At 45.4% G+C, this 13,552-nt stretch overlaps 1 protein-coding gene across 1 annotated transcript; it reads right to left on the bottom strand.

Moving 5' to 3' along the window:
* Positions 1-249: 249 nt before the first annotated feature.
* On the bottom strand, positions 250-13,066 carry map3k2 (mitogen-activated protein kinase kinase kinase 2). Its single transcript, XM_086042018.1, has 17 exons — positions 12,689-13,066; positions 11,088-11,160; positions 10,480-10,598; positions 9,913-9,953; positions 9,737-9,836; positions 8,676-8,789; positions 8,489-8,585; positions 7,892-8,022; positions 7,723-7,802; positions 7,576-7,640; positions 6,814-6,906; positions 6,508-6,741; positions 5,990-6,138; positions 5,779-5,910; positions 5,571-5,700; positions 3,806-3,983; positions 250-2,502 (listed from the first exon to the last, which is right to left on the bottom strand). Exons 2-17 carry the CDS (start codon positions 11,140-11,142, stop codon positions 2,283-2,285), a joined length of 1,938 nt encoding a protein of 645 aa, XP_085898144.1. The 5' UTR covers positions 11,143-11,160; positions 12,689-13,066; the 3' UTR covers positions 250-2,282.
* Positions 13,067-13,552: the final 486 nt, after the last annotated feature.

Genomic DNA, 13,552 nt, shown 5'->3' with positions numbered 1-13,552 from the left:
GCAAACACACAAACAAATATGTCTTGTCTGCATGTTCCCTGGGGTCACACTTGATAAATGTTGCAGGAAATCAAACAAGTGCAAACACTTGATTAGTGACGGACTTCAAACGACCAAACTATCATTGCTAATGTGCAGACAAGTGACAGTCGATAAATGGGTTAAACCCCTCCTAGATGTCAATTCAAAATGTTCTGCACTATGCACATACATGTGAATGTACCAACCACCAAAAAGAGCACCAACAAGTGAAATAAATAACTTTTATTATTCTTCACCGTCATTTTGATGGACACCGAGCTGTCGCATTACTGCAGAATTTGGCCAAAAACATTTAACGGCACTGCTGCATCGGTCTGGACCAACCATGCATAAAATCTCCCATGTGAAATAAAAATATATATATTAAAAAAATTATACATACCACCGATATACAGATCTGATATAAACAGGCGTATTGGTCACAAACCAATTAGAATTATAAACATGGCTTCTTTTACAAGACATACACAAACAGACTTTTGAAAAACAAAAAGGTACATTTCACTTTTTACATTTGTACAAGATTTTCATCATCGGCGTCCTCCCCCCATGCTGAGAACGCTGGCTACAGGCACGTTGGGAGGCCCCAACGGAGCAAAGACAGTAGTTCAAACACAGGCACTCACAACCTTGTGGACCAAATACTGGAAGTGAAACGTTAATCAACTCTGGTGAACCAGGCCTTCTGACACGTCACCGTTGCAAACGCGCGCGTACAAAAAACAACAATGGTAAGGAATTGGATGTATGTATACATATATCTACATAAATATATCCATATCGTTGCTGTCCAGTGAAAAACACCTATGTCCAATTTTGTCATTTTCAAAAATGTTCACGTTAATGGGACGTCTGTAATGCGGAAACCCCATTCATGTAAAAAAAAAAAAAAAAAAAAAAAAATGTTTTTAAATGGAAAAAAATGATCATAGGTGTTTTTCACGCGCCAGCAACGCTATACTTAAATATACAGACATTTGCATTTATATATCTATACATACACTAATTAAACCTTAGTGAGTTGAATATGCAACCTGGGTACACTCCTGGTTTCGTATGACAGAATGGAGACGTGTGTGTGCGTGCGTGTAATAGTTCCATGAAGCAGAGCGTGCATGTTAAGTGCTTTCAGGGGAACGGAGGGAACTGTGTTTCAGTTGCTTTCAATAACACCTAGTAGCTGCTGTTGAAAAACCGATATGTGCTTGGTTAACTGCAATCGTGACCTCCAAGAACTGCAACCATGGTGACAATCCCAGCTGCTTTCTGCCATGTGTGAGTGCCAAAGCGGGCGGGGCCTGGCACAGGGCGCCCATTCATGCTTGGACCACCATTGGCGATTATTCCAGCAGAATCAAGCTTCAAATCACAGCTAAACTAAGAGCAGGGCCTGGGCAATATGGCACATTTGAGCTTTAGAAGAGAGAAGAGCTTTAGAAGCAGGCATGGCTATGCAGTGGTTGCTGTTTGCTGGCAGAAAACAGAAAAAGGCATCTTCGTTAAGCAAGGTCAAGAGGCACAATCAGGAGTGTTAACGATGGCCACGGCGCTTGCGTGACTCGCTGGAAGAGGGAATGTTTCAAAATTTAAATGAACCCAGGGTTTGATTCAATTCAAAGTTTGATTTTTTTTTTTTTTCTTTTTCCCAAAGTGACAGCACCTGATATGGACATGCTTGCAGCAATGAGATGCGGCAATGAGCGATAAACCAGCAGCAAAGCTGATGAGCTGAGCGGGATTTGCTTTCATCCAGGGGCAAACATGAGAATGACCACTCACAAAGTCATTCCGGCAACGCTGAGAAATGAAAAAGGCACAAAGCGAGATGGCGAATGATAAAAAGAGGGCGAGATGAAGGCAGGTGAGCGGAAGCCGTTTGTTTTTGTGTTTTTAGCAGCAGCAGCAGCAGCAGCAGCAGCAGCAGCGAGGCCTGGTCATCAAAGGCAGGAGACTACATTCTGGGGTCGGGTTCGCAACGTCGAGACACCATCCTGCAGCACGACAGGATACGTTTCTTGAAGAGAAAGCGGTAATAAAAACGCAGATATTTCCCAAGAGTTCATGTCGTCACAAGGGAGGACTTGACTGATCCCCCACTTGCGAAATTAAGGTGCAAAAACAGAAGACTTGTGTCTTCCGCAGTTTTATACAAAGGCCCGGAAGAGCCCAACCTGCTTCCTGGTCCAATCAGGTTACAGCAAGGAGGCCCAGCTCAGTCCAATTAGCAGAAGGGCAGAAAGTTAATGTACGAAGATGTGCCTCAGCAGCTCGTCTGCACACGGACGCTGCTTGGTCTCTACAAAGATACGTTTGAGGAACTCTCTGCAGTGGTCCGACACGTGGCCGGGTAAGACGGGATTGGTGGGCTGAGTGGCAATCTTAAAGATGGCCGCCATGGCCTCAAACTCCGCCCAGGGCGGTCGCTGGGTCAGCATCTCAACAACAGTGCAGCCGACACTCCTGAGAGAAGAAGGACACAGACGCGGAAAAGCCATGAGCGCTCTTCAATCCGCAAGAAACCGTACGGTCGGTCGAAACCATTTATCGACAGCTCCCGTTACTGTGAAGGGATTCAATTTATACCAAGACGTGAATTTTGGGCCACATGGCTCAGCCCTCACGCACCATTTGGAGCAATTTAGTCTATGACCAAAATAGTGGCCTACAAGTTTGCATTTATGTAAATGAAGGAACATGTCAATTGTCATGTGTCAAAGTTAAGACATTTCTGGTTAAAAACAAAGCAATAAAATATATTTCTAGTTGAATGAAATAGCGTACGGTTCTTCTTTTCATCCCAAATGTTATCCTAATCAGAGGTGGGAGTAAGTCACATGCGTACAAGCTTGAAGTCTGAACCGGAAAGTCCCAAGTTGCTGTGGCAAAAATCACGCAAGATATTTGGCGTCCTCATTACATTTCAAGCCAGTCATGTCACATAATCTTGTTCAGTCACAACATATTGAAATGATATATTTTGGAATGTTTGACTGATCCACAAACAAAAAGTCATTGTACATCTATGAAAGCAACACCTAACATTATTAATATGAGTAAAATGTGTGTGTAGAAAGAGAGAGAGTGAGAGATGGATAGATAGAGATAGAGATGGATAGATCTTTTTTGTAATTATATAATGTTTAAAGAAAAACCACAATCTGTTCCTCGCTTTATATAAAAGCTCTTTGAAATCCGGGATATTGGAAAACCTGTGAATCACATGTAGTTTTTCCCAAAAAACAATGAGTTGTCTATTGCTATTTTCGTTTTGTATTTGCATACAATGTCAAGAGGTAAATTCAGCTATCTATTACCTTTGAAGGAGAACTAAAGGCTAGGCTTAAATTAGTGTTAGCTTCTGCCTGTGCCATTCTGGCACTGACATTTGACTGAATTGTTGTATATTATGGAATGTACTGGATGATGACAGAATAATGTACTACTAATATATATATATATATATATATATATATATATACATACACACACACACTTCAACTATATCTGCACACAACATATCATTTCTCTTGACACATTCCTAGTGTCAAATAATTACATAAAATACATAGAATATATTATATCGTCGCTGTCCTGTGAATAAAGAAATTGACGTAAATGTTTCTCACAGGACAGTGACGCTATACATTATTATTAGTAGTAGCAACTCAACGCTCTGTTGCGAGCGCAAGCGCAAGTCCGCGCGTGTGTGTGTGTGTGTGTGATGAGAAACGGCACACAGGAAACACGTCACATGCGGTCGTACCAGATGTCAGCCTTCCTGCCGTAGCCCTCGCCACTGATGACTTCCGGGCTCATCCAGTAGGGCGTGCCGGTCACCGACTTGATTCCCGTTCCTGATAGACAAATGGTCTGCAGCCTCCGACTGGCCCCAAAGTCACCCAGCTTTACATTTCCTACCGAATCTCGGAGGATGTTGGCCCCTGAAGACAACAACTTTTAAACTTTCTTCCATCGCTCTTCTCCAACACAATTAATAAGCAAAAGCAAACACCAAAACATTTTCAACAACATTTGAAATCATCTTTTATACAATGCATGGTTCACTTGTAAGACAACTCTCCACTGCGTGTGAGATCATTAGTTCTAGACACTGTGCAAGAATGTTATACGCAGGCTTGGGGAGTAATGGATTGCACGTACCGGAGTTACGTATTCAGGATACTAAATTCACTGTAATTCATTACAATAACGGGGGGAAAAAACACAATCAGTTTTCAGGTAGATTTACGACAAATGTGTAGCATTTTTATTTTTAATGCTGGGAGAGAGACGCCGTAGTCGAGTCATCGCCCGCTCTCGACAATACGACAATAGTTGGCCAAGTAAGCGAGTGGCTAACTGGTTACAAAATAGCTTGAAACGCACCACCACGCAAGGTTTGGTAGACCAACCTGTAAATGACACAGGACACTGGATACGTGTTGGTTGTAGAGTGCTCCATTTCAAAAATGGCTCAAAGGCAATGGCTGGGGACTGTTTTGTACAATATCGTATTCCCTGGAGGACTTAATTTACTTTCAATAACATTTACAGAGAAATGTGTGAGCGGTTAGCATATGCAGCTCGAGGGCTGGAGCCCTACGCCCGGACTTGAAAGTTAATACTTCACTAATTCCCATCACAAATCACCCGCAGCTTTCCTATGTAAACGCCGTTTTACCAATGTCATCTGCTAAATTGGTCACCGGGAATTTAAAAAAATAAAAAATAAAAATAAAAATAAAAACTTTTTCCGCAGCTGGCGTCATCAATCATAGTCAATGTATGAAATCCCCTGCTTTGGATTTGCTTTGCGGGTCAGGCATCCTCCTGAATTCCAAAACCATGCATATTAAAAATCCATAAGAGAAAAGACTACACAAATATATACATATATATCGTATTGAATTTTTTAAACATTTGTATATACATTTTTTTTTTTTTCACAATTTTGGTATTGGAGTGGTCCAAATGTAATGAAAAGTAATCAAGTTACATTATTATGGTACTTGGATTACATTACTGTCTACATGTTTAAACCCTGGTTATACGCACAAATTACACATTGTCATTGTCGGACGGAAACCTCTGTCCAGATTCGGTCAAATTCATGTTTTGTTTTGTTTTTTCACCCCAAATCTGCCTCTATAGTATCTAACCAACACCACATCATCATCATCATCATCATTTCAAAATATGCGTTTAAAACTACATATATTTTACATTCAAGTATGTTTTTTTTTTTTAAACCTCTACTCAATGCTGTTCTTTGCATTTATTTTCCCTTTGTTGGCGGTTTCTACATTCTGAATATGAGTGTTTCTATCTCAGCAAAATGGAAAAGAAATGTATTTCTGTTTCAAAGAGAGATCCCGCAATGTTTCAAGAGATTAGGTGAGTTGAAACTGTTTGACTGAGACTTTTCTGGAATTTTTTCCCCAACATGCAAAGTGTAGTAGCAATATTTTGAGACAACCTATCCATCTCTCTCTCTCTCTCTCTCTCTCTCTCTCTCTCTCTCTCTCTACCTTTGATATCCCTGTGAACGATCATGTTGCTGTGCAGGTAGGAAACCCCCTCAAGGATCTGCCTGGTATAACGACGCGTCACGTTCTCCGTCAGCGCGCCGTACGACTTCACTTGGTCCTTTATGGAACCCTGCAGACACGGGACATCGGCATCAGCAAAGCGTTCACAACCCCTTTGACGCAAACCGAAACCGAGAGCCAAACTCACTCCAGGCATGTACTCCATGAAGATGGAGAGCGTTCGCTCCGTGGAGTCGCGCAGACAACCGTAGTACTGGACGATGCGCTCGTGGCAGAGGTTTTTCAACAGCTGGATTTCACACTCCAACGCACTCACCTCCTACTCAAGAAGACAAAAGAACATGAAAAGCATTGCTGCTATGCATCAAAGACACAAGCGATAGGACACCAATTCCGACCTTGCTGGTCTCTGGACTCTCTGGATCAAACTGGACCTGTTTGACGGCCAGTTCCCGTCCGGTGTCTGCGTCGTAGCAAAGGAAAACCCGTCCAAAGGCGCCTTGGCCAAGCAGCTTCCCCAAGCGCCAGTTGGTGGGCGCACGTGGAGCTGAACACAAGGCGGGCGGGGTGGTGAGGTGACGCACTACAATTACGCACACGCATTCACTTAGGGACACTTTTGGACAAACGAACGTACTTCTCGGAGTTGCTTGAATACAACGAACGTCGCGTTTGCCTGATTATTTCTGTTACGGACGCAGTAGGCGAGCGTTACCGATAGTCGCCGCCATTCGTTGAAACCCCGTTTGTTCGGAGCGCATCATTTGTTCTTGGAGGAAAGCGGACAAGAACCACTTTTTATTCTTGCTTGAATCATATGATTCTATTCCTACTCGAGTGCAACGTTTGGCTACTCCGCCCGCCTCTGCACGCGATCAAGGTGGCAACCGTTTGCGATGCGACAGCGACAACTCACAGCGGCTGGGCGGGCTGATCTCAATGACCGACAGGCTCGGCGTGCCGGGCTGGTTGGCCTCAATGTCGCTCCCCCTTCGCGGGCGCCGGGCGGGCCCGGCGCCGTCTTCCAGGTCGGGGGTGAACACGCTGCTGCCGCTGCTGGTGCTGGGAGACTGCTCGGTGGGACTGAAGCTGACAGGTGAGCGCAGACCGTGTGCCTGAGTTCGCCTAGCCCGAGGGAAGGTCTTCCTCCCTGGTGCACAAATGAGAAGGCGTGCTGTCGTCATCCGGTTGCGTCAGAGGAAACCCAAAGGCGAATGCCAACCGTCGCTGTAATCTTGCAGGCCGAAGGGAACGCCGTATCGCCGGGGGTACGTGCCTCCTTTGCCTGACTTGTCAAAGACCGGGATGTCGTACTCTGGACAGGAAGGGACACACGATGAGGATCGCAAGGGTGGGAGCATGCCTTGCAGGGTCGTTCCATGCCAAAATCAGCCAGTGGCTTTAATCGAGCAGACTTTCCATTTGAATGAAACTCGGTGGACTTGCAGACACTAAATTTCAATCCAATTTGACGTCATTCGGAGCTCTGGTCATTTTGACATGATCTATCATTGTATATCGGAAGGTATGGATATTTGAGGCCTTACTACTGCTAAACAAACAACCCAAAAAATACATCTCTGAAAGCGTTATATGTTTGAGCGATCGTGTGAGAGATTAAATATAAAGATGAAAAATGTTTCGGTCATGTGATCCACAAGGTCAAGTTCCAAGACAAATTATAGGGCAAAAGGTCAAGTTACTAAAATATGCACCGATATTCTAAATCCATCCACAATTTGCAGCCCCCCCCTATCAACGTCATCTGGTGGGCCAGACATAATTGGCAGTGAGCCGCCAATTTTGGTCCGTGGGCTGCTCCTTGCCCACCGCTGACTTGGTGGTTGTTCAATAAAAACAATACACACGCACGCACACCCCCACACACACACACACACGCACGCACGCGCACGCACGCACGCGCACGCACGCACGCGCACGCACGCACGCGCACGCACGCACACGCACGCACACGCACGCGCACCTGGAAAGTCCTGATGGTTGTCAGGGTAACTCTGTGCTCGTGGCATCCTTGACTTTGGGTATTCACTGTTGAAACAGGCAAGCGACTCTGTCAAGTACGCTACTCATTGCCACTCTTTGTAGCCTGATGAACCCCGAGTGTCTCTACCTGTCTAGCGGGCTGTCTAAGGAAGGACAACTTCCAGACGCCGAGTTCTCCGGACTGCTCATGCTCAGCGGGTCGAGCATCTGAGGGGATAAGACAAGCGGCGCTCATATTTGCTGTGTGTGTGCGTGTGTGTGAAGCGCACCCTTTTGCAGACAGGAGGGAGGGGCACCTGGTCCATGCTCTCTGGAATGAACTCTCCTTCGCTGTTAATGCTCGTGAAGGAGCCATTCCTTGCCACTTGCTGGAGTGCATCAGGAATGTACCCGGGTGGAGGAGAGCTACGGTCCGTCGAATGAGACCCTGAGCCAGGAGGACGCAACACTTACTCAAACTCAAATTAGCATGCTAAAGTCCAAGGTGACACTATGACACTAAAGCTTAAGGGCACGGCATTCTGATTAATATTGCGTTTGTGAAATCCACCCGTTTCGAGCTAGCTCGGGGGGGTGGCCGTTTTGTCACTTCTGGCAAGTGAAGATGACAGCCCTGACTGGTCGTTATCTGAGCAACTGCGGTGTCATCTTCAGTCGACAAAATGGCCGCCCCCTGAGATGGCTAAAAACGGGTGCATTTTGCTGCGCAACTCCTATTCCACAGACGCAGTATTAGTCAGAATGCCTAGTTTCAACCAGTGGGCCTGCATAGAACATATTCTTGAAAAAAAATATGCTTGGGTTGACTGAAAAGTTTTGAAATCCCTCAACATTTTGGCTAAAGAGCGGCAAATAAAGAATGATTCCAAACGCAGCCAGTGTCATTCTTTCACCTAACGACGCCAGCAGGCTCTTCTTGTCTGTGACTCTGAATCCTGTGTTGTCCAACTCCTCGCAGGAAGGCAGAAGGCCCATATTGCAGGAAGAGTTCTGGAAAGAGAAAGCCAGGACCCCTGAGAACTATCTGAAAACCAGGAGCGCCGACAGGGTAAGGTTGACAGCACACTCGACTCAAGTGACCTGCGAGGAGATCTGCAGCACCAAGAGGATCTTCAGACTCTTCATGTGAACGCTTCGATCGAGCAGCTCCACGGCCTTGTCCAGGTCGTCCTGAACGCTGAGTGGAATCACCAGCTGCGGGAGACAAGGAGCGAAATGAGCGAGGAGAGCCACAGACTTGCTCACTCAATTGTTCATCTTAGGCCGGCCGCACGGCGACCGACGCGACTCCACTGCCCCAAGGCTCCGCAAGCACTTTGTCGGCAACTAGTTTTGCGGCAAGTTTAAATTTGAATCGGACGTAACGGCCAATCGAGTTGTGTCACATGATCGTTCGCAATAAAAAAATAAAAAAAGAGCGGTCCTGGGTTCCAAGCCAGAGCCAGCCAACTCTCGGCGCCTGATTTGGACATTTCCCAACTCTCGCGGCGCCAGTCTCCACAGCACGGCGCTGAGCCATTCTATCACAGTGGCACATCCGCAATGGACGGGTTGGGCGGTGGCTGCGCTAAGTGCAGTGTGAAAGGGACGTTATGTACAGCTCTTGCAAAAAATGAAGAGACTAAAAAGAACACGGATCCTTGTTTCATATTTCAAAGATCGTTCATTTTCTGCAAATAAATGCTCTGCACGAGAACAATTGTCATTGAAATTTGGGAGTCATGTCCGTAGATTATAGGGCAAAACAAAAATGTTCATGTGTTCATTTCCAATAACTGTATTTCTAATTTCAAATGCACTTGTCGCTAAAACGAGAAGCGTGGAGTCTTTCTACCAGCGAAACGCAGTCCCGTGAACGAGGCAGCGGTTGCCAATAGCCTCTCAAATAGCCACGCGCTCTTTGGTGAGGTGACGGTTGTAACGCTGCTACGGCTGCTTTTTCCTTGACAATGGGACCATGCTGTTTGTCGCTCAGTAAAATAATATATGCGCCTCAAACAGTTGTTTCCGGAGAAGGGCTGGCACTTTTTCCATTGCGACCGGTGCGCAAGGGTGAGTCGCCGTGCGTTTGGCCAAATCACTCGGGGCGCAGCCGGCCTTAAATGACACAGTGTCACGGCGAATAACAGTCCTGGCTCCACCTCGTTGTTGCTGTAGTGAAGGTCCATGGTCTGCCCAAAAGCCACCTTTGCTTTTTCCCTCAGGTCGTCCAACTTGATGGGGCGAGAGAACTGCAAAATCCTGCACAGGAGAGGACAAGGTCAAGGGGTGCACGTTCAAAAGGGAACTTGGGTTACAAAGCCAGCCTGCGCGTCACCTCTTCTCTCCTTTAAACTCGAACTTCACTCTGACGTCGTTCTGTCCCAAGCACAAACATGGAGAAAAAGACAAATGTCAGAGAAATGAAATGCTGACTTTTTATGCATTTTAAAAGGCAAGATCTAGGGCGGTGTTTCCCAGCCTGTACTGGGCCAAGGCGCATATCTTACATGGGAAAATTCTCACGGGGCGCCACTAAACAAAAATACCACGAAAGGTATATACTATACTACACATTGAAAACTGAGCTTGTCTCACAAACTCGCTCAGTGTGAAATCTGGGTACGTTTAGTTGAACACAAAGCCATTATCCTGCTCTATTAATGACAATCAACAGGTTAATTGTGCCATCTAGTGATTTCATATCCTGCCCATCACTGCACCTTGCTGGCATGGATGGATGAAAGAAGATGCATTATTTGGCATCACTAAATAATTCACCCAATTCAATGGAATCGGATCATGTCCCGTGGCAGAGCTAATAGTCTCTCTGGTTGAGAATCCCTGTTGTGGGAAATGGCGGCCACTCAATCCAAGACCTGACACTGCGCACAGGGCTCCTTACCAGGTTCTTGGGCGAGGAGGCTTTGGCTTTGCCCAGGTCCGACAGGAACCCGGCAGGACGGCTGGAGCGGTGCAGTTCTGCCAGGTCCTGCATGATTGACTGCAGCGCCTCCTGCTCATCTACTCATTCAATTGGCACACAGGTGGAAAGGCAAGTTAACCGGTATTACAAGTGCAACATAGTAAAAACAAAACCTTGACAACAAAGAGTAGCATATGCCGACACTCGAGTCAGTCTGCTTACTAGTCCAAACTTCAGTACAGTGGAAGCTTCTCAAGTTGTTGTTGTTGTTGTTAACATGCTACTTTACATTAATGGCCATAAAGGTCGTGTGTTGTGTGACATTCTCTTCAAATGTCGGTTGGAACAGTAACCTAAGGGTCGGAACTGTCATAGAGCAGAGGGTTATTTGAAGTGTTGCAAAAATGGCAAAGGAAAAAAACAGCAATCGTGTCGCTGTTAGAGGTCCCACTACGCAGAAATGCGGAGGGCTTTTTTTGTTGTTGTTTTTTTTTTTTTTAAATGAACTTCTCATCTGATTTCATGGCATTGTTAAATATAGCAATTGCTGCATAAGACGTTGTCATGTACACTAAACTTATACATACCCATCATAATGGCACAACTTTTGACCCACGAGGCCAGGAAAAAGGATTCTCCCATCAAAGGGATTCCTTCCTCCTGTAAGACAAGTCAGGACAAGAAGATGAGCACAACTGACACTCAGACATTTCTTCGTCTTCTTCATGCAGCACCACGTTAAACTGCACATTGTCACTGCCCAACAAAAGCACATTTGCTCTCAAAAGCTCCATATATAGCAACCTGCCCGAAAACACAAATGTGTTTTACCCGATCAGATGATAGACAATCTGTAAGCGTAAGTTAACAAAGAGACTTCAAGCCACCCATTCACTTGCCACACGTTGCTGTCACGTTAGACAGCCCGACAGATGAAGAGCGCGCTGCAAAATGCGCACATGCCGGGAGGGTTTCCTTTTTTCCGAGCTGATGAACGTCAGAGGAGTCACTCCCAACAAGGGTGCCGTGAGAGATCACCGGGTGCTAAATTTGATCCTATGGTTATTTATTTATTTAATGTTAACAAATAAAGCATATTTAGTCCCCTGACTCATGATCTGTGACTGCCCTACATTGTCTACGTTCGAATTCTTTCTCAAATCCCAACTTGGAAATGCTTTTGTGTGATTTTGATTGAAGATTTTAACTTTTTTTGTTCCTCGTAATGGACTCCACTGTAAAGATTTTGAGTCATTTGAAAAGTGCTATAAAATCAAATTCATTCTTCATATTATCATCTTTGTCAGCAATATGCAGTAGTGGGTAGTGCAATCAAATGTTCTTCCACTAGATGACAGAAGGTACATCATTGACCTGTGTATCCACTTTAGTGCAACCTTTGTTTCGTGGTGTGCAATGAGACTATTCATTTTGCCTCAATAAAGGCTGTGAAACAGTGCATTCGACAGACCCATTACAGTATAGCCCTTTCTGCCAGGTGATATACAGTACATTAGTGATTACCAACCATCACCAGATATCATCGGGTGTGCTATGGGAATGTATCCAACTTCACGTGATCCATACATTATTGATTTGTAAATGATTGGCCACTTATACGCAAGCGACGTATAGTGACAGGCATTGCAATGCTCATCCATTACGTGACAGAAGGTGCCATTTTTTACCTGCACTGTTTGGGACATTTTTGTTGGGTGGCGTGCCATGACAATTCTTGAATGTGAAATATGCGTCTTTGCTCAAAAAAGGTTTTGAAACACCAAGAGCACATGACTTGTTACTACTGACAACAAACATTGCAGCCGTGATTATGGCCTGCTTTGCAGGCAATTAGCGCCTCCATGCTATCGACTAGCGCGGCTTGATGAGCCCCGGCTAGCTACCACTTCACGTCAACTTTCGCTCGTTAATTCCGCAGCCGAGCGGCTACAGCTCGACGGCTGTGTCATCCCACGACATGGCGCAGCGAACTTGGAACTGGCCAGAAAGCTTAGCGGCCCGACGCATGAGACACTTCGGCGTGCAGTTAGCTGTCAGGCCAGGGAAGTTGTCAAGCTACGCTAACGCTCAAGTGGACCAATCGTCAGGCTATTCAACGCTCGCTCCCATTGCACAGTCGTGTTTGCAAGAACCATCCGATGTTGTACTCGTATTTTATCAATCTTACCTGGATGGAACGGAATTCACCCCCTCATCCACAGGGCCGGAGCCTCGCGCCCCGGGCCCCGCGGAGAGCCGCCGCGAGCCGAAGTTTGGCACCAAGCTGACAAGTTCGCTCGAGAGCTGCTCGGGACACGACGACGAGGCCCTAGGGCTGTCACTTTAGCCCAGTCTGCCCTGGAAAACCAGCGTCCGATGTAGCATCGAGCCAACAACGGAACCCCTTCTCTGCGGAATTGTTTTAATTTAAAAAAAAAAATAAAAATAAAGTTACTGCACAGCTGCGATTTTATGCTACTTTTCGCCGTGTTGGCTGACTACGATAGCTTTTGCTTGCTGTGGCCTGAACAGCATCAATTGCTTGATTGAGTGTCGGAAGTCGCTATCATGTACTAACAAAATAAATGTCTATTAAGATGTCAGATAATGGTAAAGCTTTTATTTTATAGCCAAACACAATAGATCCATGTTTCTTATTATAGTACTCTTGACATGTCATAACCTTCGACCTCTTTGGAAGAAAGTACCAAAACACAACCTAAGATTGAGAAATAATGAAAATGAGACTGTACATGCACTAAATGCAGCGTACACCCTGCAAATGTAAAACAGTGTGTCAGTTCCCAAAATGAGAAAAATGACACAATTTCCTTATTACAACAAAATACATGGGCATTCCGCAAATGTCATTTCTAAATGAATTTCCTTTTTCGGAGTTTTAAAAACACCCGGAGTTTCATATACATTACGATGATCTTGAGTAAAAATGCCCGAACTATTCCAAAACACGTTTCCTTGACGGGCATGATATTCTTATTTTGAAAGTGTGTCGTTGGCGGTTGTTTCTTCCGCTGCATGTGACGCTCAGCGC

Source organism: Filicampus tigris, chromosome 1 (genome assembly GCF_054856515.1).
Source record: "Filicampus tigris isolate MCC_2025a chromosome 1, RoL_Ftig_1.0, whole genome shotgun sequence".
NCBI lineage: Eukaryota > Metazoa > Chordata > Actinopteri > Syngnathiformes > Syngnathidae > Filicampus > Filicampus tigris.
The sequence above is the reverse complement of the archived record's forward strand: the minus strand, read 5'-3'. Positions and strand labels throughout refer to the sequence as shown.